This window comes from Sabethes cyaneus, chromosome 1 (genome assembly GCF_943734655.1).
Source record: "Sabethes cyaneus chromosome 1, idSabCyanKW18_F2, whole genome shotgun sequence".
Lineage (NCBI taxonomy): Eukaryota > Metazoa > Arthropoda > Insecta > Diptera > Culicidae > Sabethes > Sabethes cyaneus.
The window spans coordinates 102,390,209-102,413,656 of NC_071353.1; the positions used below are offsets into that span (position 1 = coordinate 102,390,209).

The 23,448-nt window shown below is 45.8% G+C and overlaps 1 protein-coding gene across 1 annotated transcript; it reads left to right on the forward strand.

The window, feature by feature from the left end:
• The first annotated feature begins 322 nt into the window (after positions 1-322).
• On the forward strand, positions 323-15,789 carry LOC128746029 (uncharacterized). Its single transcript, XM_053843081.1, has 2 exons — positions 323-344; positions 13,598-15,789. The coding sequence occupies exons 1-2, from the start codon at positions 323-325 to the stop codon at positions 15,787-15,789; spliced, it is 2,214 nt and encodes a 737-aa protein (XP_053699056.1).
• The last annotated feature ends 7,659 nt before the right edge of the window (positions 15,790-23,448 follow it).

Sequence of the window (23,448 nt, forward strand, 5' to 3'; positions counted from 1 at the left end):
ACAGTTGATATCAAGCACACCGTTACAATTTCGCTTCACCGAGAAAAATTAACTTTGTCCGTAAAATTGTGACTCGATTGAATCAAACTTTGATAACGGATACCACTTTTCCTTACCTGTCTCTTACCGTTCTCATTGCAGAAGACGTCCACTCGGAAATGCTACAGCATCTCACCACCGTCACCACCGATCGTACGAGCGGACAAAACTGGGCCGAAAACTGCCCGAGTAAGCAGCCTCAGCCAGCTTGGACCGAGCGACGAAACTTTTTAATGGAAACGCCAACTGCAACTTTATCGTTCAACTATGTTTAATCGCCAAAATGATACAGTTCTGCTTAACAGGTAAGTTTTTGGCTTTCTTCCCTGTGCACTGCTTGGTCCGGTGTTTGGACGCGAGTGGAAAAGAAAATAGACACTTTTCACAGTTTTCCCTATAATCGGATATCCCGAATCGGGAAAAGCCGCTGGACGTTTCATTCCTCCGTGCCGTCCTTCTGGGAAACGAAAACTTTTCCGCTGCACCAGCAGTGATAGTCCAAGTTAGCTGAACTAATCCTTTAACTACGTTATACCTTAAAACAGGACGGTCACGTCGTTAGAGGCAGGTGACTCTTACTGTGGGTTATTCGTTTATTTTCGTATTCTATAACTTATTTTGATGAATTGCTAACTTTAGTCAAGAATCAACTTTGGTGAATTTAAAATTTTTTGATTACATAGTGTTGGAGATTGGCGGTAAAATATTTAGCTGTTTAAGGATTAACAATTCGGCTACGACCAACAAGCATGTATTCCGTGCTTTACCTGACGCTGGAAATGGACCGACATAGTCGCAAGGAATTGCCACGGGTACTGGACAAACCTTTTTCTGTTCAGCCATGGGCGGGGTACAATTTTGTTTGGTCGCTTTACTCATTTGGCAGATTAGGTAACGTTGGCAGATTAGCCTCACCTCGCTACTCATAAACGGCCAGTAATACCGTTTTTTCCCGGCATTAAGAATTTTCTCCGGACCAAGGTGTGCTCGTTCGTGTATTTCTCGCACTATGACAAGACCATACCAGCCGAGAGCTGTGGTAGCTTTTGCCGTATCAAGAATTTCTCCCCATTATACTCGGTCCTGAGCTACTAGTCGCCAATTCGTTACGCGTCTCGACACACGCAAGTCGGCTTCAACCTGGTCGAGCCATCTAGCACGTAGAGCCCCTCTATTCCTGGTGCCGGTGGAGTTCTTGAAGAGAACGGCAGTGAAATCCACAGTCATCCGGCATCGTTGCGATGTGGCCGGCCCACCGTAGTCTGCCAACTTTCGCAGTTCACCGCCGTCAATATTTCCTGTCCATGGGAGGCAAACGCTACTTTCTCTGGGGCCTCTTCCTACCATATATTTGGTTTTCGACGCATTGATTTATAACCCTATCCTCCTAGCCTCCATTTTTGGCCTGGCGTAGATTGCCTCCGCCGTCTCAAGGTTTCTAGTAATGATGTCGAGGTCGTCTACAAAGGCTAGGATTTGGATATTCTTGCTGAAGATCGTACCTATCGTTTCCATGCCCCCTTGACGCATCCCCTACCCCCTCCCCCCTCGAAAGAACTCGAGTGTGTCCCCGAAACGTGCACTTAGCATATCACTCGCTCCAGAGTAGCTTTGTCCAGCCGCGTTAGTTTGGTCGGAAATCCGTACTCGTGCTATGCTGTTCTGAAATCAATGAAAATATGATGCGTGCGCACATTGTACTCTCAACATTTCTGGAGGATTTGTTGGAGAGTAAAAATTTGATCCGTAGTAGCACGGGCCCCCATAAGGCCCGCCTGATACTGCCCTACGAATTGTTTTGCTATTGAGGATAGACAACGCAACAAAACGTGAGGGACCACCTTGCAGGCAGCGCGGGGAGTTTGGGTGTTCAAACCGTTTCGTCGTCAGCAGCATAGACCTTGAATGGCTCGTGCTGTTTCAACTGGTCAGCTGCATTAAATTCAATCTTGGGTAACTCGTCGTCTATTTTCCAGGCGTCTCAGAAAACGCAAGTCGCAAGACCTAGTTGAGCCATCTCGTACATTGGGTCCCTCTGTTCTGGCTGTCCGTTGGGTTGTCCGATGTCCGATGATACTCTCCCCAAGTAGTGTCGGCTGCTCGTGATTCATATACACTCAAATCTCGTTTTACGTCCACTATAGGGGAACATAAAAATCGGTCGTAAAAAGGGAGGAGGATAATTCGAATTTTAGATGTAAAACGAGACGACGTTTATTCAAATTTCTGACGTAAAAATGGTGACGCAGAAGAAACTCACGAAAAATGAATGGACGTAAAAAGAGATTCTAGTGCTCCGCTTCCAGCTTTTGCTCCTTCAAATATAGTCCGCAAGGACGGGCAGGTTCTCCGTGAGCATCGTCAAACCCATACGAGAGCGGCTTTGTCGCGTGGTATACACCATCGATAGTTTTGAGCGCACATGTACTACTACTAGCTAATGGTCCCAGTCGATATCTGCACCCCGTAAGTAGAATACGTTAGTGATGTTCGAGAAAAACAGGCCTTCGATGAGAATAAGGTCGATTTGGTTCGAAGTTTGTTGGTCAGTTTATCTCCAGGTGGTTTTGTGGATACCTTTGTGGGGAAAGAAAGTGTTTCTGATCACCAAGCCTCGGGAAGCTGCAAAGTGGATGCATTGCTGACCGTTGTCGTTCGTGTCGGTGTGCAGGCTATGAGGCCCGATCACCGGTCTATACATTGCTTCCCTGCCGACCTGGGTGTTCATATCCCCGATGACGATCTTGAGGTCCCGTGGTAAGCATCTGTCATACGTTGCCTCCAGCAGCGCATAGAACGCTTCCTTCTTGTCGTTGGGTCTACCTCCGTGTGGACAATGAACGTTTATGTTGGCGTAGTTGAAGAAACGGGCTTTTGTCCTAGGCAAGCACATCCTGTCGTTGATCGCTGTTCAGTTCATTACGCGATCTTGCATTTTGCCCAACACTACGAAGCCTGTTCCCATCTCGTTGGTTGCACAACCGCTCTGGAAAATTTGGGCTTAGCCGCCATGTGTCCTCCTCACCTTTTTGCCTTTGCGACAGATCTCCTGCAGTGCCACGACGCCAAACTTTCGGGGTTCTAACTGATCGAGCAGCCCGCTGTCGTCACCAACAAAATTTAGCGGTCTGCAGTTCCAGGTACCAAATCTCCATTCCATATCCTCATTTTGTCGTCTTTGTCCATGCTGAATGTTCCGAGTAGAATTTTCTTGACTCTTTTTAGTTTAGTGATTTTAGATAGGTAGCCGTACTAGAGCTTACGCTACCGAGTCTCGTGATGGGGCTGCCATCTTATAGAGTCGAGACAACACTGTGCCTCCTTCCCTGTTGGTATACGACCTTGGACTCCACATGGGTTGGTGATAAGTGAAGGTAGAGATAGGGGTTGCTGGATAAGAGGCTAAGGATCACTAGGGGATCTGTTTTGGGCATAATCCAACCATTTACCAACCAATTGTAATATGGTCTATTCTTCTTCTTCTTCATCATAGAGCCGGGGTGGCTCGTGCTGTTTCAAGCACTCGTCTCCATTCAACTCGGTCTTGGGCCACTCGTTGCCAATTTCCTAGTCGTGTCTGAAATCGGAAATCGCTTTCAACCAGGTCGAGCCATCGTGCACTTTGAGTCCCCCTGTTCCTGGTGCCGATGGGGTTGAGGCAGAGAACTTTTTCGTCGCACTGTCGTCCGGCATCCTTACAACGTGTCCGGTCCACCGTCGTCTGCTAACTTTCGCTAGATGTACGATGGGAGTCTCCCCAAGCAGTGCCTGTAGCTCGTGATTCATACGCCTCCGCCGCTCTCCGCTTTCAGTTTGAACTCCGCCAAATATTGTCCGCAGCACTTTCTGCTCGAACACGGCAAGGGGCTGCTCCGTGAGCAACGTCACGGCTTCAAGTCCATAAAAAACTATTGGTCTAATAAAAGTTTTGTACATAGTTATCTTCGTGCGGCAGCGTATGTTTCTCGATCGTAGCGTTTTACGAAGGGCAAAGCAGGCCCGATTTCCTGCTTGGATGCGCCGCTGGATCTCCTTATTAGTGTTGTTGTCCGCGGTCACCAGCGATCCCAAATGCACGAACTCCTTTACCTCTTCTAGTTCGTCTAGAACGTCAACGGTTATCGTCCGTGGGAGACGTGCGCTTGTTTCCTTTGAGCCTCTTCTTTTCACGTATTTGGTCTTCGACACATTTATTTTTAGCCCAATTCTCCTAGACTCCGCTTTCAGTCTGGTGTAGATTGCCTCCGCCGTCGCAAAGTTCCTGGCTATGATATCGAAGTCATCTGCAAAGCCTAAAAGTTGGCTACCCTTGGTAAAAATCGTGCCTGTCGTATCGATGCCCGCTCACCGGATCACCCACTTAAGTGATGTTGCACAGCATGCAGGATAAACCGTCGAGTGTCCCAGAGATGCGTACGAAACACATCACTCGATCCAATGTCGCTCTGATCAGTCGCGTCAATTTGTCCGGAAAACCGTGTTCGTGCATTATCTGCCATAGTTTGTCTCGATCGACTGTATCGTATGCTGCTTTGAAATCAATAAAGATGTGATGTGTGGGCACGTTGTACTCCCGACATTTCTGCGAGATCTGCCGGATAGAAAAAATTTGGTCCGTAGTTGCGCGAGCCCCCATGAAACCCACCTGATAATTCCCTGTGAAACCTTTTGCTATCGATGACAACCGGCGTAGCAGGATCTGGGAAAGTACCTTGTAGGAAGCGTTTACCAGCGTAATACCGCGATAGTTGCAGCAATCTAGCCGATCACCCTTTTTGTAGATAGGACAAACCACTCCTTCCATCCATTCCTCCAGTAGCTTTTCCTCCTCCCAAATCCTCGAAATAACCCAGTGTAGAGCCTTTGCTAGCGTTTCTCCGTCATGTTTATAAAGCTCAGCCGGTAGGCGGTCCTTCCCAACGGCTTTATTGGTCTTCAGCAGCCCGATTTCTCGTTTGACTTCTTGGAGATCTGGTGCTAGGACATTACTGTCTTCCTTGGGCGCTCCTAGGTTAATTTCCATTCCACCTCCCTCTGCGACTTCGCCATTGAGGTGTTCATCGAAGAACTGCTTCCATCTGTCGACCTCCTCGCGCTCTTTTGTGATTAGATTCCCTCCCTCGTCCCTACGCATGTCAAGTTTCGGTGTGTAGCCCTTCTGAGTTTGGTTCACCTTCTCATAAAACTTACGCGTGTCATTAGCTCGGAATAGTTGCACTAATTCTTCACGATCTCTGTCCTCCTTTTGGCGCTTTTTCCTCCTAAGGATCGTGGTCAACTGGTTCCTAGCTCGTCGGTATTTGGCTAGGTTCTCTCTAGTGGCAATAGTCAGATAATTTTTCCAAGCAGTTTATTCTCCTCCACCGCTTGTTGGCATTCCCCATCAAACCAATCATTTTGTGTACTCCGAGGGTCAATACCTAGTCTCCGATGGCCGAGCGTATTCTGCCCCTACCGCCTTCGAGGTTTGAAGCACCTAACTCCTCGGAAGAAGGCAGTGCCTCATTCAGTATGCGCACGTAGTTCTCGGCAGCTTGCGGGTTATCTAGCTGCCTGATGTTCAGCCGAGGAGGGCGGCTTTGACGTATCCGGTATACGGTGGACAGCTTTGAGCGCACATGTACTGCTACTAGGTAATGGTCAGAATCAATATCCGCACCCCGTCGGGAACGTACCGGCCCTCTATGAGAACGTGGTCAATTTGGTTCATTGTACGTTGGTCAGGTGATCTCCACGTGGCTTTGTGGATATCCTTGCGCGGGAAAAAGGTGCTTCGGATCACCAGGCCTCAATAAGCTGCGAAGTTTTTACTTCGTAGGCCGTTATCGTTCGTGTCGGTGTGCAGGCTATGGGGTCCTACCACCGGTCTATACATTTCTTCCCTACCGACCTGGGCGTTCATATCCCCGATGACGATCTTGATGACCCGTGACGAGCAGCTGTCATACGTTGCCTCCAGCCTCGCGTAGAACGCTTCTTTCTCATCGTCGGGTCTACCTTCGTGCGGGCAGTGCACGTTAATGATGCTATAATTGAAGAAACGGTCCTTTATCCTCAATACACACATTCTCTCGTTGATCACCTTCCAATTTACCACGCGATTCTGCATTGCGCCCAACACTACAAAGCCCGTTCCCAGTTCGTTCGTAATGCCACCGCTCTGGTAAAACTGGGCCATTCCGCCAAGGATCTTCCATACCTTCTCTCCTTTGCGACAGATTTCCTGCAAAGCTACGATGCCGAGTTTGCGGGGTTCAAGCGAAATTTAGCGATCTGCAGTTCCAAGTTCCATATGGTCTATACCATGCTTTATTTGCCAAACTTATCGAAGATACAGCAAAGGGCCAATTTACTATATTGTGATTGAATTTAGTTGAATGGAATTTAATCACACTGATGCTACAAAAATCCACCATTTTGTTTAAAACTATTGTTTCCCGTTGAACCACAAGACAATATATTACATTGGCGCATCCCAGTTGGCCTCGAGGCATGATGCTGGCCTAATAAGCCAGTCGTGGTATGTACGAATCTCGGCTGGAGATGCTGTTGGAATCAATAGGATCGTAGCAACTGGCTCTGCAATTGTTCCGTATTCTAACAGTAGGCTGCGAAGTCTGTCGTAAATATAAAAAACAGAAGGTCTAGTTTGGATAACGGAATGTAGCACCTAGGCTTTGCTTTGCTTTGCTATGCTATATTACATTGGCGATTACTTTTTGATTATTAGATTTCCGATGTTTAAGTATGATTTATAGATAACGGATGACAACCCGGGATAGAATTAACAAAAGGGCGAATATCGAAAATGTAAATAAAACGGGTGAGAGTTATTTTTTGCTAGACCAGCATAAGAAAATCAACCCTCACTCGGTTTGTTGACGCTTACGACATTCGCCCTTTTCTTGATTCTATCTTCAACTAAACTTTTTCGAGGCCCCTATGCACAACAACAAATGGGCTTAGAGAGGAATGAGAATGTATATGCCCTCTCTCTCTCTTTCTGCCAGTATTTTTTGTTTTGTTTATAATTGCCAAGTTTTGCTCAAAATGGCGTCAAAACAAAAAGCATTCTGCGAGCGAACTTTTATGAATTGTACACAAATCTCGACAAAAAGTATACGGTACAACATTTTAAAAGCGAAAATGTTGCGGTTTCGACTATTTACCATATCCTAAGATCCTTAACTACTCGCAAGCAAGCTAGTGGAAGATCAGCCAAAATGATGGACGCAGTAGGACTTCGTTCGTTGCCACAAAAAAGTTCAACTGTTCCCACTAGTATATCTGCAAAACATTGAAAAGAATTGGAAAAAAGTGTCGAAAGAAGGTAAGGTAAGAGCCTCGGAATACACTGAGGGACAGATTTCGACTCCCAATGCCAATGCCGCTGGTTAATAAAAAAATATTCCGCAAAATGCTTTGTTTTGGACGACACGACGAAAGTTACTTCCCTCTTTCGACGAAACACATTCCCGGAAATGATCGATACTATTCCATGGAACTATCCACTCCACTGCATCTCTGCAACTTCGCATAAAACACAAGTTTGCACATAACTTTGAGCGAAAAGTGACGCTGTACGTTGCTATTTCCGAGAGAGGTATTTCGGTCTTTTTTTTTTGTATGCCAGAAGGGCATTGGGTTAAAAGGCCACTGCGATAGTCTTAATGATCGTCTTTTGTGGCAGGCCCCGATTGCTGTACACAGTTCATACCCATTGATGGAGTTGAGCGGAATAGTTGTAATCCAGAGCCCCAATTCAGTACTACATGGTTTATAAAGCCAATGACCGTTTTGGGATTTAGGTTCCATACCTGATATGGAGTAAGAAGGAAACTTCCGAAGAAGTTATGCCTTGATAATGCAAATGCCCCGCAATTGCAGAGCAGATGCGCCGAACTTTCAGATTCAGAGTTACAAAAGCGGCAGGTGTCGGATGATACCTTGCCGATATTCTTTAAATGATAAAGAGCGGGGCTGTGTCCTGTTAGAAGTCCCGTGATTGTGCGTAGTTCACTACGAGTTGAACGGAGTAGTTTTTTAGCTACTGCAGGGTTTGGGTAGATAAATTGTTTAACTTGTCTACAACCCTGTGTTTGATTCCAACGGGGTACTATTTCTAGCTTTTCCCATGTCATCAGTTCGCCTTTCGGGGCGAATGTGGAGGTGCCCAGAAACGGTTCAGGACCAATAAATTGCTGAGCTGATCCTTGTCTTGCTAGGTTGTCAGCAACCTTCATTGCCCTCGATTCCGCAGTGACCGGGCACACAAAGTAATAAAACTTTGTTTGGCGGAAGAGCTCCCTCAATGTTGTGCTGCACTCCCAAACTAATTTGGACACGTATTTGGCGACTTGAGTGCCAGTAGTGCTGCTTGGCTGTCCGTGAAAATACCGAATTTCGCATGCCTGTACTTTCGTTTCGAGCATATTGTTGCACAGATGTATATTGCATATACTTCAGCTTGAAAAACGGTGGGCCACTATCCTAATGAGATAATTTCCCTGATGCCGAGTCCGTAGACTCCGGAGCCTGTGCAGGCCCCCATTTTTAAACCATCTGTAAAAAAGCAGATAGTTCCAGATGGAAGATCGGGCCCTCTATTATTCCACATTGAGCGATCTGTTTTAATCACCTCATATGGAACGTCCATATTGGACCTGGCTTCCATGCAGTCAGAGACTGAACTTACTAAGGGTGTCAGATTGAACTCCAGAAGTATGCGAAGATAACCGATTTGGTCACCTTCGAGTATAGTTTTACTCCTTTGCAACCGTAGTGCACCGTGCTCTGCTTCCTCCTTCACATGAAGATGCAAAGGCAGTAAGCATAGCATTGCCTCCATGGCTGCAGTAGGCGTTGTACGCATGGCACTGGTAACTGTAAGATAGGCCAGGCGCTGAACTTTGCTTAGTTTGGCTTGGGCTGTCACCACATTTACCTTGGCCCACCATACGACTGCAGCATAGGTTATCCTAGACCTGCAATAGTAGTATATGACCAAAAGGTTAGTTGAGGTTTCAATCCAATCAAAGTTTTGCCAAACAGTGAGCTACATGCCCAGATAGCCGAAGTTGCTTTCTTAACAGCATAATCTAGGTGGGCAACCCAGTTCAGTTCAGTATGTTTCCTTCGCCTAGTGAATGGTATAACGACTGTTTTGGTGGGGTTAACATTAAGTCCCTCTTGTGAGCACCATAACATGGCGGTGTCTAGAGCTCCTTGCAAGCGACTTGACAATACTGCGTCAATCTGTCCTCTGACGATAAGTACAACGTCGTCGGCGTAAGCAATGGTCTCATAACCTAGCTGTGATAGCTTGTGACGGACTGCGTCGGCCACTAGTGACTAGAGCAGGGGGAAGAGAACTCGTCCTTTGATCACCGAAATCGTGACAGACGTATCTCCCAATGATGCTGTAATTTTTCTGCTCGAGAGCATTGCTTGAATCCAGCTCATTGTAGTGTGGTCGATTCTCTTTTGACAGAGAGCCGTATTAATTGACGCGAAGGACGTGTTATCGAAAGCGCCTTCAATATCAAGAAAACCACAGAGTGCTGTATGGACCCTAATGACTCTCTGTTAAAAGGTCCTTAATAAAACTATCATCATCATCACAGAGTGCTGTCTGTTGATATTTGAGCGATTTCACAATTAACGTCACTAAGCAGTGCAGTGTGGTTTCCGTAGATTTACCGTGTTGGTATGCATGTTGCATTGCATGCATTTACATGTAAGTTTTTTAAAAACTCATTGCGGATATAGTTATCCGTGATTTTCTTCATCTGCTTAAGAAGCGTTGAAGTCAGACTTATCGGTCTGAAAGCCTTAGGCTTGGTTTTATCTTTTCTGCCAGCCTTAGGTACCACACCACCCCTACTTTCCGCCAATTCTGCGGGATATACCCCAATGTGAAACTGGCTCGAAATAGGTTGATGAGCTCGGACATTATAACACGTCCGTTTTTTGTAAGAAAATTGATAGAATACAATCCGGACCTGGAGATTTCATTGGTTCAAAAGAGCTGAGTGCCCAATTGATCGAAGCCTCCATAATCAATCGGCGTGTAAGTAGAACCGAATCATTTGGCACATTGTGTAATGACCCATTCCGCTGCTGTCCGCCTATGTCTTGTCCAGTGGTCAGTTTGTATGCTTTCGCAAAATTTAACTCGTGATTTCCTTTTGGCTTTGCGTAGCTCAGCGTTGTATTTGGTGAGGGAAGCTCTGTAGCCTTACTAGGTAGATGTGATGTGGCCCTGTTGAACAGACGCCTTGCCTTCCGACGGAGATTGCTAAGCGTCTCATTCCACCAGAGCACATCACGACAAACTGTTTGCGTTTTTACGGGACATTTTGTGTTATATGCGTTTGTAATCCTACATTGTAGGTCACAAGCGGCGATATCCAGCTCAACTGGAGTTCGTATATTATTGTGACAGGAATTACGTGAGGCAATCAGATGATTCCTAAAGGAACTCCAATTGGTTTTCCTTCGATGTTGAAAATGATATATCTGTGGTCTGATAAACTTGGTTCATCAGAGACATGCCAATTTTTGACTTTCTCAGCTATAGAGGCGCTACATAGAGTTAGGTCTAGGTCCTCTTGTATGATAGCGTTTATAAAGGTGGGGTCATTCCCTACATTGATTACATTGACATCGTTAAAAGTAAGATATTCAAATAGGTACTCACCCCTGTTGTTTGTGTCCGAGTTGCCCCATATCGTGTGGTGCGCATTTGCGTCACAGCCTGTCACGTACAGCTTGTTGACTGCCTTGCAGTACCGCACGAGTTCAGCAACCTCGGGCGGTGGTATGTCGTCCTTGTGCCCTGGAAAGTAGTTATTTAACAGAATGGCAGTCCTAGGCTTGGACTGTGTATTGCAATAGATCAACTTACCATTAACGCCGGATAGACCGAGGATCGTGGTATCGTTAATCCATGACTCCTGGATCAGAGCAGCACTCAGCTGCTCATTGGTGAATCTCCGGCATAGGACATAAGACGCGCCCTTGATATGGTGAAGGTTCACCTGAACGCAGCGAAATTTGCCCATTTTGTAGCAGGATTGCCATTTTCAGCTTGATCCAATAATGGATCGAGCCTTGGCGAACGGCTGAGTTGAGCCACCAAGTCGCCCACACCGGCAGGCTTCGGTTGCTGCAGGCGACAGACCACAGAAGTCCGAACTGCCTCTGAGGTCTGCTACCGAGTGCAGACGGGTACCGAGTGCGAGGTGGTTGCTGCGTACGTCTCTTACGAGGTTTTCGCTGCGCTCGTCTAGTCTTCGCAGGATTGCATTGTGTAGGTAACGGCGGGGCACTCCCGGAGGGAAGTTCCACACTTTCCACCTCAACGTTGCGGGATTGCATGGTCTTGGTGGTGGCGGGGCGCTCCCAGAAGGGAGTTCCGCTCGTACCGTCCTCGACTTTGCAGCAGAGACTGTTGAGCCTGTGTTGATCAGACCACTGCCAACCTGTCGCATGCGTGCTTTGCCAAACATATAGTTTACCATAAAGCGCTGCTTGGCGATCTGGCTTGCTGATTTTTGGTCCACCTCCATCAACAGTTCGACGGTATTTCCAAACACATTGCGACGGCGAATCTACCACACTTGTGTTGAAAAGCAGTCGTTCTGATTCTGGAGGAATCTCAAAATTCTCTTATCCATGGTGCCGACACTGTCCTGGAAGTACCCTATGAAGGTATGTGCCTTCGGGAAGTCTTCGTGTCATAGGCCCGTAGTTGTGCCCCATCCCACGGGACGAGAGTGGATGCCGTTTGTTCCAGCCATTTGACCGTGTTCTGGTCAGAGCAACGCAAAGCCAGTGTCAAGTAGCCGTTCTTGAACTGGCAGCTCCTGAACTTTGGCCTAATGTCTGGAGTCTCCTGGACAGCAATGTGATCCAGAAGAACAGCACGGACAGTCTGAAGTTGATCCGTAGTGAGCAGGAAAACGGGATAATCAGCCGTAGTTATGGCTACGCTGAAATCATCCACTATCTCCCTGTATGTGCACCCCGAGGGTGGTTTTGATGCCGAAAGACCCGCGCAGGCTCGGCTACGTGGTTTCTTTTTAGTGGGACTGTTGCTTTGTTGCTGATATTCGGGGACGCCGTATCAGCAGATCGTTGCCTTTTGGTAACGACCAGGTCCCGCTGGGCAGGCTGGCCGGCCGGCAGAAGGGCGCGTTCCTCTGCTTCTTCCTTTGAGTAGCCCTTGCTACGATACCACTTCTGCCGTTGCCGTTGCGCATTGGAGAGACGCTTGGCCACATCTCCGGAAGCCTCAGGTTACCCCTTGACTTCAGGCAGCGCCGCTGGATCGGGAAGGTTATCCGCGTCACTCTCCGCATTCCCTGTTGGTGAGTTTAGGATCAGGGATGAAGCCGAGAGTCCTCCTTCCAGCGACATTCTGTCGAGGTTAAAGTCCTCTTCCATCCCTCTATCCATCACTTCACCAGTATCGACCGTTTGTTTTTGTAAGGTTTTCTATGGCGATGGTTGTACTCTGCTGGGGAGAAAATCAATTGTCCTTTACCAGCTTGGAACAGAGGGAGCAATTTACTGCATAGGGTGCTCTGGTACCAGGCAGGCTCCGTTCGACCTTGAGAAACTTTATTAGACCTCCCCAACCATTCATCCATAGGCACGGGTCGCATTACACCGACGATTGGGGTCCTCTTCCGCATTTTGCTCAAAATGTAGCATGCTTCTGGACTACTTGCTACATTGAGAGAAAAGATTTTTACAAGATTTGCCGCGGAAGAGACTCGATGTGCGGTTCTGGATGGACCCACCACAAAATTGCCATGGAGCCATCCGGAGCCGCACGCCGAGCGACAAATCTTAACACTCCTCTTTTATTCTGATTTGTGGCAGACAGTTCGGGTCCCGATCCAATTTCCCAATCACTTGTTCACTCTTTTTTAGGGAGCCGCACGTGGCGGTTCATCAGCAAAGGCCCGTCACTAGCGGAGTTATTTCTGCCGTACAAGGCTCCTGTTCTGACATCAAACGGAAGTTTTGCCGAACAGCCGATAACGGTCCGTTTTGAAATGTCCACTAATTTTTTTTCAACAATGGACAATGTATCTTTAATTTTAGTAAATCAGATCAGATCAGAACAAATTTTCATTTTAATTAAAAGGTTAAAAGGCTTTCTCTTGAAAAATTTTAGAAAAATTTACTTTTATAGTGGATGCCTACATTATATATGTAATCCTTTAATTTAGCAAGTGGAGGTGAATTATTCCGCCAAAATAATTGATTTCAATTATTTGCGTTTGCTTCACCGTTTGCTATGAACACACTCAGAGAAAGCCACTGAATCAACAAGTCCGACTCAACTAAGGTTCGCCTTCATCTGATGATAAAGTTTTCAAACAAATTTATTGTTATAAACTTGTGCATCGCTCCCTCCGACGACCGCCCGTACTTCACCGAGACCAACAGATAAAAACAAGTTTCCAACTGCTGCTGCCTATCTATTTGTCAATATTTTTATTGTTAACTTTAAAATCCAAATTTTTGTTCTCTTTCTCGTTCGCAGTGCTACTCCTACTGCTCTCGCCGGTTTTCAGTGCTGACTGGAGCGCCAGCTGTCCGGCAAGTTGCATCTGCAAGTGGTCCAGCGGCAAAAAATCGGTCCTGTGCAACAACCTTGGGTTCAATACGATTCCGTCGAACCTGTCCACCGAGCTGCAGGTACTGGTGCTGAACGATAACAATATACCGTACTTGAATCGGGAAGAGTTCACTAACCTAGGGCTGGTCAATCTGCAGAAGATTCATCTGAAACATTCACGCGTTAAATACGTCCACAGGGAGGCGTTCAAAAATCTGAAAATCCTTATCGAAGTCGATCTTAGTGAGAATGAGATCGAATCGTTAGATAGGCAAACATTTGCAGGGAATAATCGACTGAGGATCATTAATTTGTATGAGAATCCTATCAAACAACTCGTACCAGACCAGTTTCCGGTGCTGCCCTATTTGAGAAATATTGACCTACACGGCTGTCAGCTGAGCTTGGTAGCGGAGACAGCGTTTTCGAATCTGGAGCTGCTTGAATTCCTGGACATGTCACGAAATCAACTGGAAAGTTTGCCACGGTATGTGTTCAATCACATGAAAAACCTGAAAACATTAATCCTGGAAGAAAATCCATGGAACTGTGATTGCCATCTGCGTGACTTTCGGGGGTGGTATTTGAACAGTTCACTGAACCGACGCAGCCTTTTCTGCCATCAACCGTACAGCCTGAAAGGGTTAGCCTGGGAAGCTATCGACACCGAACAGTTCGGATGCATGCCACAGTTGAGAATCTTCCGGGATGATGTAGATGACATCGAAGACTTGGGAACAAATATTACGTACCGTTGTATGGCTTTCGGTGATCCGGAACCCACGGTAACATGGGATCTGAACGGGAAAATTGTGGATCAAGATAATATGATGCTCGAGCATGAGAGAATCGTCAAATTTGACGGAAATATTACGCTTTGGAGTAATTTGACTATTTTGAATATCACGAGTAATGACTCGGGCTACTATACGTGCACTGCCAGTAACAAAATTGGATTTGTAAGCAAAAATTTTAGTTTGATTTTGCCAGAAATAGTGGAACGAGTGATTATCAAGACACCGGAAACGTTCTGGTATTTCGGACTGATACTCGGTATCTTCGGGACAATCTTCGGGCTCCTATCCCTCTCGGTGGTGATTTGTTTATGTAAGAGAAAGTTTCGTACGCGACGAAGAAAGAAAAACATTAAGAGTAGTGTCAGTTTCAATGATCAAGAGAAAAAACTACTCGATCTGAGCATTACCACAAACGAAAGACAGGAATTCAGTGCAAGCGATGTGATGACTCCCTCAACGAAAACGGATTCCACTATTGCGATGGAACCGGTTCAGATAACGATTGAATCGATAGCAGCGAAACGGGAAGAATTTCCACTAAACGTAGGAGTTTTTCCGCCACCACCAGAGTTTTGTTCTCAAATGGTTCCCAATCCGGCATACGGTAACATATTTATATCGGTATCGGTAACGCAGGACGCACTGGACAATCCCGACCTCAACATGTACCCAGATCTTCTGAACATTCCAAATCGACACAAAGGTAAGCTGATACCGGTGAACGTCTCGTCATATGCAACGCTACCTCGCAAGAATCGTCCCGCATTGACGGCGGTGAGTAGCAGTCAACCCCCTTCACTGACAGCGGTACCTCCTCCAAGCATTCCTACACAACACTCAACCCCATCTACAAGTGCGGTGGGAACTGCCGTAGAACAACTTCAACTACAGGATAGTATCGTCAATTATAACAACATAGAAGACTCATGCGAGATAACCAGCTTGGGCAGTAATGCCAGCTCAATGTGCCAGGAATGCAGTAAACTGTACAACACTGCTGCAAAGATGAATGTTCGCTTTAGTAAGGCCGAGGTGGCTAATAAGTGCGAGAATAGTTTACCTTGCCTAAAGTACGACAACATGGGCCGGAGATATACTGCCAGTGGCAACTCGACCCTATCATTGCCTGAACAAGACCACCAGGTTGTGCTGGAACAGGAAAGCATCTTTATCAAGCAGGATATTGAACCCATCAAAGAGATTCCCACACCTCCACTACCACCAGCTACACCTACTGGGCCACCATGCACCAACATTGGTACAACGGCCATCGGTACTGCTGCTGTGTTCGTGACCGGTAACGATTTCGTCTCACTGTAGTGTCCCTTTCACATCCAGACGATAGTACAAACATAAGTAGCTTCCCTCAAAATTATAAACCCTTTCACACAGTCAAACACACACACAGGTCTGCGTGTAAATTTTTTTCTCGATTATAAGAACAACCAAACACAGATGACAGACTTGGTCCACATGTCCCAATATTCATTAGTAAGCTATCGTTAGACGTGGCAGAAGAGACGCTCTCGTGAACCGTTGTCAAACTTCTCGAGAGGTGACAGCCGTGTTAAGCTTTAAAATCGATATCATTTCTTTGCGGGTATGCAACAATTGTAGAACTTCAACGTCATCCACATTCATAGCATCTCAACGTAACATTTTGATGCGTCGCACTCCAAATAGCTACAATACAAAGACGAACCAGTCGAAGTGTGATATAGTATAACAGTTAAGCTATCTAACGATTATAGACTCGAAATTCGAGCTGTAGACAGATGCTTTTTCCCTCTTAAAGACTTAATAAATCCAACAAGACAAAAAAAAACTTACCACTCAACTAAGATACAGTAGAAGAAAGTCCTCCTCTCAGGTATGGACACCAAGTTAGTCTGAATACTAGAATGGAATGCCTGCTATTGAAAACAAACATTATACAGAACTAGCCTATACTCACTGCTTATACAACAGAAGCAACAATGAAATCAAAAAGTCAATCAAAACAGAAAATTAATCTTGATAGACAAATTATCTATGCCCAAATGAATTTTCACAAATTAAAACTGTACATAAACAAACTTTCCCGCATCATCGGCAGTAGATTGGATGAGAGGCAATTTAAAAACATGTCAACCCCACACGCACCATACCATCAAAATACCGACTACAGAAATTTCAATAACTTAATTCTCAGGCAAATGGCAACAAAGTTGAAACATTTTCTCATCACCATCATGATCATCAGCATCATCATCAACGTGTTTCTAGGTTCTCCCATCATGTAGGCGACCCCGAACGTACGCTGAGTGGAACACAAACAAGAAGCGTCATAAGGCAGTAAATTAATTTCGCATCACTTTCTGGTGACAGAAAACTTTTTAAATCGACTCCTCCCAGACCATGGCTGCCGGGCGGGGCCGTTTTGCCGGGTGCACTCAACCGGCACAACCCCTGCACCGCTGCTAATCGGAACGTAATGTCATTTGTGTGATGCGAACTGAAGAAGTTTTTTTCTTCTTCTTGTTTTCGAAATTCGGTCTATGATTTGTTTTGGTTAAGTAGAAACGCCCAGGCATTTATACCTTGAAAACCATGAACATGTTACAAATACAAGATGATGATGTTTGCTTTTATTGGAAGTTGTTTTAATTTCCTTTACGTAAACTTTATTACAGAAGTTGTATGAAATCGTATCTCTCGTAATAAGCCTTTTTTTATATTTTTTAATACTAATATTTGACTGCGGTGTGGTTTTTCCTAAGCATTAAAATTGGTTATGTTGTTACAGTTGAAACAAAAAAGTACAGTGAACCTGTAGAATACCAAAATGACTCAACAAAGACTTACAAATAATATTATTTCCGTTAGTGTGCTACGACTGGTTGTAGCGATAGAAAACACCAATTAAATGTTGAAGTTCTCTGTTGAATTAAGAACATATGCACCTTTTGTTCCAACTGTGAAAATTTGAGCTTTTGATAGAAACTAAATTTAGGGAAACGTGTAAAAGTTTGTTATAATTTTTCTGGACGGTTTCTGGATTGCCGAGTTCTTTCAAATTGTTGTTTTTCTTTCTTAATTCGACGTTGAAAATCAAAACATGACAATCCTTTTAGGCAGCGATCAATTTAGCCCTAATTGCTGTTATTGGGTTCGTATAACCGGTATAACCAAACTCTGTTTCAACGAATTTCAACCCTTGGACTAATGTGCTTCACCAATGTTTGTATACAACAGTTAACAGTTTTTATTCTGTCGCTTTCGTCCCGCGCAACAATAACAATGAATGTTGATAGACAAGTCATAAACTGATGCAAATGAACTTACGCAGCGGTTCTACGTGCCGAGTTTGCGTACGGCCGTCGAACGGATTGCTAAAAACTACCAATACTGAAAAATCAGGCAGACGAAGCTGATTGTTCCTAGGATGGCGCTTATGCTAACTTCTCGACTCACTCCATACTTGCGCCTCTTTTCATTAGTCGGGATAAATTATTTTGAACTCGTACAAGTTCAAACTGGGCGAAGCGTGGTAAGAAGGTGGATAGTTCTAATTACCTGTTTGTCCATACGAGCTGTCTACCTCTAAGTATCCTATACGTTGTCATCGGAGTCCTGCAAGTAGGTAATCCGTCGGTTCATCGTTTGCTGAGGGGCTCCGCAAGCAGAAATTGAAGACATACATAAAATTCTGACCGAAACGTGCACCAATGCGAACACTAAGTGGGTTTTCCACCCGGCTTCAGCTCCACACTTCGGAGGGAGTTGGGAGCGACTAGTGCGGAGTGTCAAAACCGTGCTCAACAACTTGTCCAGCTCACGGAATCCAGACGACGAAACGCTATCAACAATACTCGTAGAAGAAGAGTCCATCATGAACTCACGACTTTTGATGTTCGCCTCGGTGCAGCCTAGCGATCCAGAGGCACTCACTCCTAACCACTTCATACTTCTGAGCTGTAATGAAGTGGTTCAACGGTCGAAGACGTTAACAGAAGCCGATCGAACTGCGAGGCAACTGAACTCAAGCTCTGCCAGGCTCAGATGTCGCTCGGAATTCCGTTGCTGGTTCAGCTACCGATGACTTGTTTTGGAGAGAAAGCGTTTAACATAACCCACACATCTTAACAAGCGTTTCCTCTTCCAAAATCTGCTGAAGTCTATCAATTGCCATCTGGCGATCTCTCGGTACACTATACTGTTTCATAGTTCTTCGACAATTTCTTCTGTCCCCTTCGGTGATACTTTTGACCACTGTTCTTCCGGAAAATGGAGGAAATTTAGAGCCCGAAACCACGAGCTATCCATATCCTGGCGGAGACTCTTGCCCCTCTTCGTCGCTTGGTCTGCAGCGTTCATCTTCGACGGTACAAAGTTGCACTCAGCAGTCTCAATTTTCGACAGTATTTCACCCACTTTAATGGCAACAAACTACCAATATCTCCGGTGATCGCAATTGATCCAGGCCAGCACAGTCCTCCAATCAGTCCACTATAATCTCCGATTTATAGTCAAGGAGTAACTTTCACAAATTGTTTTCGCCAGCCTCGTTCCCAGTAGCACACCTTGCAGCTCCAGTCGTGGTATTGGCAAGGCTTTCAACAGCGAATTTGTCCACGAACCACTGCTCTAAAATACACTACGCAAGCGCATGCATTCACGCCCGCATCTGTGAAGATGTGGAGTTCAAATGATTCCAGCTCATTCAGTGCCAGTGCAGGAAAGTAAGGTTTGTCTATACGGACCTGATCAAGTCCTTTTAGCAGACCTTTCAGCCAGTTTTCTAGCATTCTGTCGGAGAGTTCCTCACCCCATTGCAGTTGTTCTCGCCACGCTTCTTGAATTATTAGTTTACCGTAGATTAGGACGTGTGACATAAGATCCATCGGGTCGAAAAAACGCATTACACAGCGAAAAATGATCCACTTGCTGGTCGGGGTGGTTTCCAGAACTAAATCAACCGCGTAGGTGAGCTTGTCTTCCCCGGGTTCCCAAAGCATAGCAAGGACTCGTTCAGTCATGTTTCCAGTAGAGAAGAACAGTGTCTTGGCGGTCATCACAGCTGGTTCACGATCCGTCAATTTCTAGTGGTGACGCTTCCTTTGCTGTGCACTGTAGTTACTTCGGTCGCAACTTCGACGGTTTCCTGTATCCGAAGTGGTTCCGAATCTGCCCACATCCATTAAATATACCTTGATGGCTTCTAACTACGGAAGAGGAACTTCTAGTATGGTCTTTGGCTTGCTGATTGAAGTATAGCACTCGTTCGCTAATTGCACGAATGAGGTGATGCGATTAGCGAATTTCGCTTTTTAATTGCACGATAGTTGCCAATATTTATTGTAAAACGTTATGCGTTATCACTGTAAAGAACTCTTCACATGCATTCACACGCACGCTAAATTTTTGGAAGAACATCTAAATTTTTACAAACGAACTAAAAGCTTAATGAATATGTGTTCAATTAATCAAAGTTTGGCCAAATTTGCATGAATTTGTTTGTAATGTATCTACGTAATGCAGAGATAGAGAGTTTGCATTCGGTAACGCTGCATTTTTGTTTATAGCAACCACCTGGAAAACCACGTGTAGTTTGACAGATAACTGTTTTTTAGTTGCACGATCGTGCAACTAGCGAACGTGCAATTAAAAGACGGTGCAGTTAGAGGACGTGCAATTAGCGCACGAGTGCTGTACTGGTGAAACATCTACTTGATGTCACCATTGACCTCCACTTTTCGCTCTCGGAATCCACACAACACCATTAGCAAGGCAACTAGGAAGTCTGAACTCTTTAAGAGTACACTATTGACCGTAGCCGCTGCCTCCCAGATAACGTGAATCTTCCCGGGCTTTTTTAGGTTCCAAGCAGCTTCAAGAGGTAGATATCATTCCTTCCCGGTAGCGGCCGACAATTCGTCCGGAGTCGCAACGTGAATGTATCTATCCTCCAGATATTCCTTGATTTGCTGGTGCGCGCTTCTTTTCAAATCGGGATCTACTGCTAATCTCCTTTCAAAACATTCCCATCGTTTCATGGCCATCGGAAATCCATTCGGAAGTTTCGAAATCACCAGGGACCTGCTTTGTGGTTTGCACGAGTATCTGTCGAGCTCGTCCTGTGGTTCCGGCAACTAGCGCGCCAAAATTCCAATTATTTCCATTGCGAAGAACTTTTTGCTCGGATTACGTAGTCCTTCGTCGTTGGTACATTCGCAAAGGTGAACAGTAAAGTCAGCTATGTTTTTCGAGCCCTCAGCAGTACCATAAATAGGCCAGCCAAGTTGTGTTTTGGTGGCTATCGGATCGCCAATTTGGCCCCCGTGGATCTTGATAGATGCCAGTAGACTTGTGCTGTTCGATCCAATCAGAACTCCAGGCGATTATAGCTGCGCGCCGGCCATAGTCCTTACTCAAGCACGTACTCCGGTAGGTTGGAATTGGCCAGTGTGCGGGTATCATTCCATCAGAAGCAATCCTTCATGCCACTCCGCGAATTTGAATCTGAATCCGTCGGGACTTCGACTCATATAGTCATATCTAGTGACGTAGATTATCCAGCTGAGACACTCCATTCTCGATTCCCAGTCGCTTCACGTTCACAAGCGACGACCCACCATTCCAACGAAGCTGCACGGGAAGCATCCAGAAGAGTACCCCTTGCTGGGTATTATGTGTGGTCTGCATTCAGCTGTTCGGTTAAGTTGCGTGCTTGATTCGCTGCTTTCAGTACGAATTTGGCTGCCCTTTGACTGTCTTTTTCGGAGAGTGGCAGTGGATGATGACGCAGCTGATAGCTTTCAAAGCTACACTGCGTTTGCAACTTGCAAAGTCGGTTACCATGCTTGCACAAGCATATACGACTCTAATGATGATTTTGCCCAACTCAACTTTGCCTCCTGGTCCAGCTTCTTGAAGTTGCTGTAATCGTTCACTTTGAGTCTTGGCTGTTTACACACCAGACACAGTGCGGACCACACCACTTTCTCCGTCTTGGAACGTTCGACTGAAAGCCCATCCTCCGAGTGTGCGTTGAGACACGGCCTATCTTTTACTTTCACCACCTTTGCGGGTTTGTGCTGTACGTCGGTGACCACGGTGACATCAGATACTGCAGCTACCAATATCGACATATACTGAAAGGACATTCGAAGATCTACCGCTAGAAATTGCGTTTTATATATCACCTGGTTCAGACCCAGCAGCGCAGGAACCTTTTCCATTAGTTCTTGCAGCAAAACCGGATTACACAAATGCGCTATCTGCCGTGCAGCCTCCAAGTGATCACAAAGATTTTCGACCACCGTTCCAAAGAAAAATAATGTATTTAGCCTATCCGCCTTCGGTGCCGAGATTTCACGGATTTTACTTAATAGAGCGTGAATAATAAGTCGAGGCTTACCGGAAAGCGTGTATAGAGTAGGAATTACTTGTGATACACATGCTGGAAAATGGATCAATCGTCCGGATTCCCATCCAAGGTCGGTAGCTCCCTTGGTCTGACTAATAACTGCCTGACCAATAACTGCTGCGGTGATGGACCAACCTGTGATGGAATCGGCATTGGTTGAGGTGGCACACCTGGTACGGGAACACTTGAAATCAGCACTGACATCGGTTGATGCAGCCTCTCTCTCAGGTAGGATCCGTTCTCATTCGGTCTACATGTTATTTCTGATTCTGCCGTCGTCCAACTCGATGATGTAATGAAGCTTTCCCAATGGCTCAGTTACCGTACCGAATTCGTAGATCCCAAGAAATCTAGCGCCGCTATCGTTGACAACAAAGAAACGCACGCTCTCTTCCCGTCGGCAAAATTATTGTTCTGGCGTACTGGCTGGATCCAACAAATCGAGTGTAGTTTTAATCTGCCCCCCGAATACCGAGGACCCACTGTAATATGAATGACACCAGCAGTTGTTGCATCCCCGACGATTCGAGGTATACAACATCATCTACCACCTCCGGTTTATATACATCGATTACAACACCATTCCCTAGGCGAGTTTCATCATGATCGATTTCTCCTGCTGATAGATAGCAGGTCTTCAGCTTATTTGCCACCAATCTGACCCAGTCTGGCCAGCTTACCGTGAAGGTTGTGCTCGGCTATTATTTTCCATGATTCTTCGTGGTCGATGGTATCGTGAACTTGAAGTTGATGAATAGGTCATGCGTAGGGACTAGGTGTTCACGACATTCTTCGAGGATCTACCGCAACGCATAAATTTGGACTGACATCCATGGATTTAGGTATGGATTCTAACATCAATTATTCCCTAGAATTGTCTTCCATAACTCCATTACGGTGGTTTCTAGGTGTACCGATATAGGAGGCTATGATGGAAGCAGGAAGCAGGTACTTCGCATGGACATTTTGCGAGGCAGGAAAATCAATGAGTTGGAGACTGGCTATTTTCATTCGTGGATCGCTCCAAATTCCGTCTCCTGACTAGCCTGAGTGTTGAGATCTACAATAACAATTTTGGTGGCATGTCTTGTTACTTATTTACTTACTTACCTACTTACTTATGTGTCCATGTCCGCCGGCCCGACACAACTAAGGGCTGAAATCAAAGATCTCCACTACTAATGATTACCCGGCATGGCTTTCATTTGTCGCCAGGACAGGTTCTCGTCTACAGACCGGATGTCGTTGGCGAAGCAGGGTCACCATAAGCCTCTAGGTCTGCCTCTTCCACGCTATCCTTGCTTGCTTGTGCTTCTCTACAGATCTCGTTCGCTACTTTCCTCAAGGTGCGTTCAATCCACTTCCACCTACGCTCAGGAATTTCTGTTGCTATCGGTCGTTGATGACATCGACGATAGAGTTCCTCGTTGGAGATCCAGTTATCAGGCCACCAGGCACGAATAATATATCGCAGATCTGCAAAGGCATACCTGGTCTTCCTGATCAATGTGGCTATATCAGTCTTGGTACCACCAGCGTTGTCTGGCTACCAAGATATTGAAAGGCGTCCA

Coding starts and splice junctions, on each gene's coding strand:
- LOC128746029 (XM_053843081.1), top strand. CDS start 323: ATGATACAGTTCTGCTTAACAG. Junction 345..13,597: donor GATACAGTTCTGCTTAACAG/GTAAGTTTTTGG, acceptor TCTCGTTCGCAG/TGCTACTCCTACTGCTCTCG.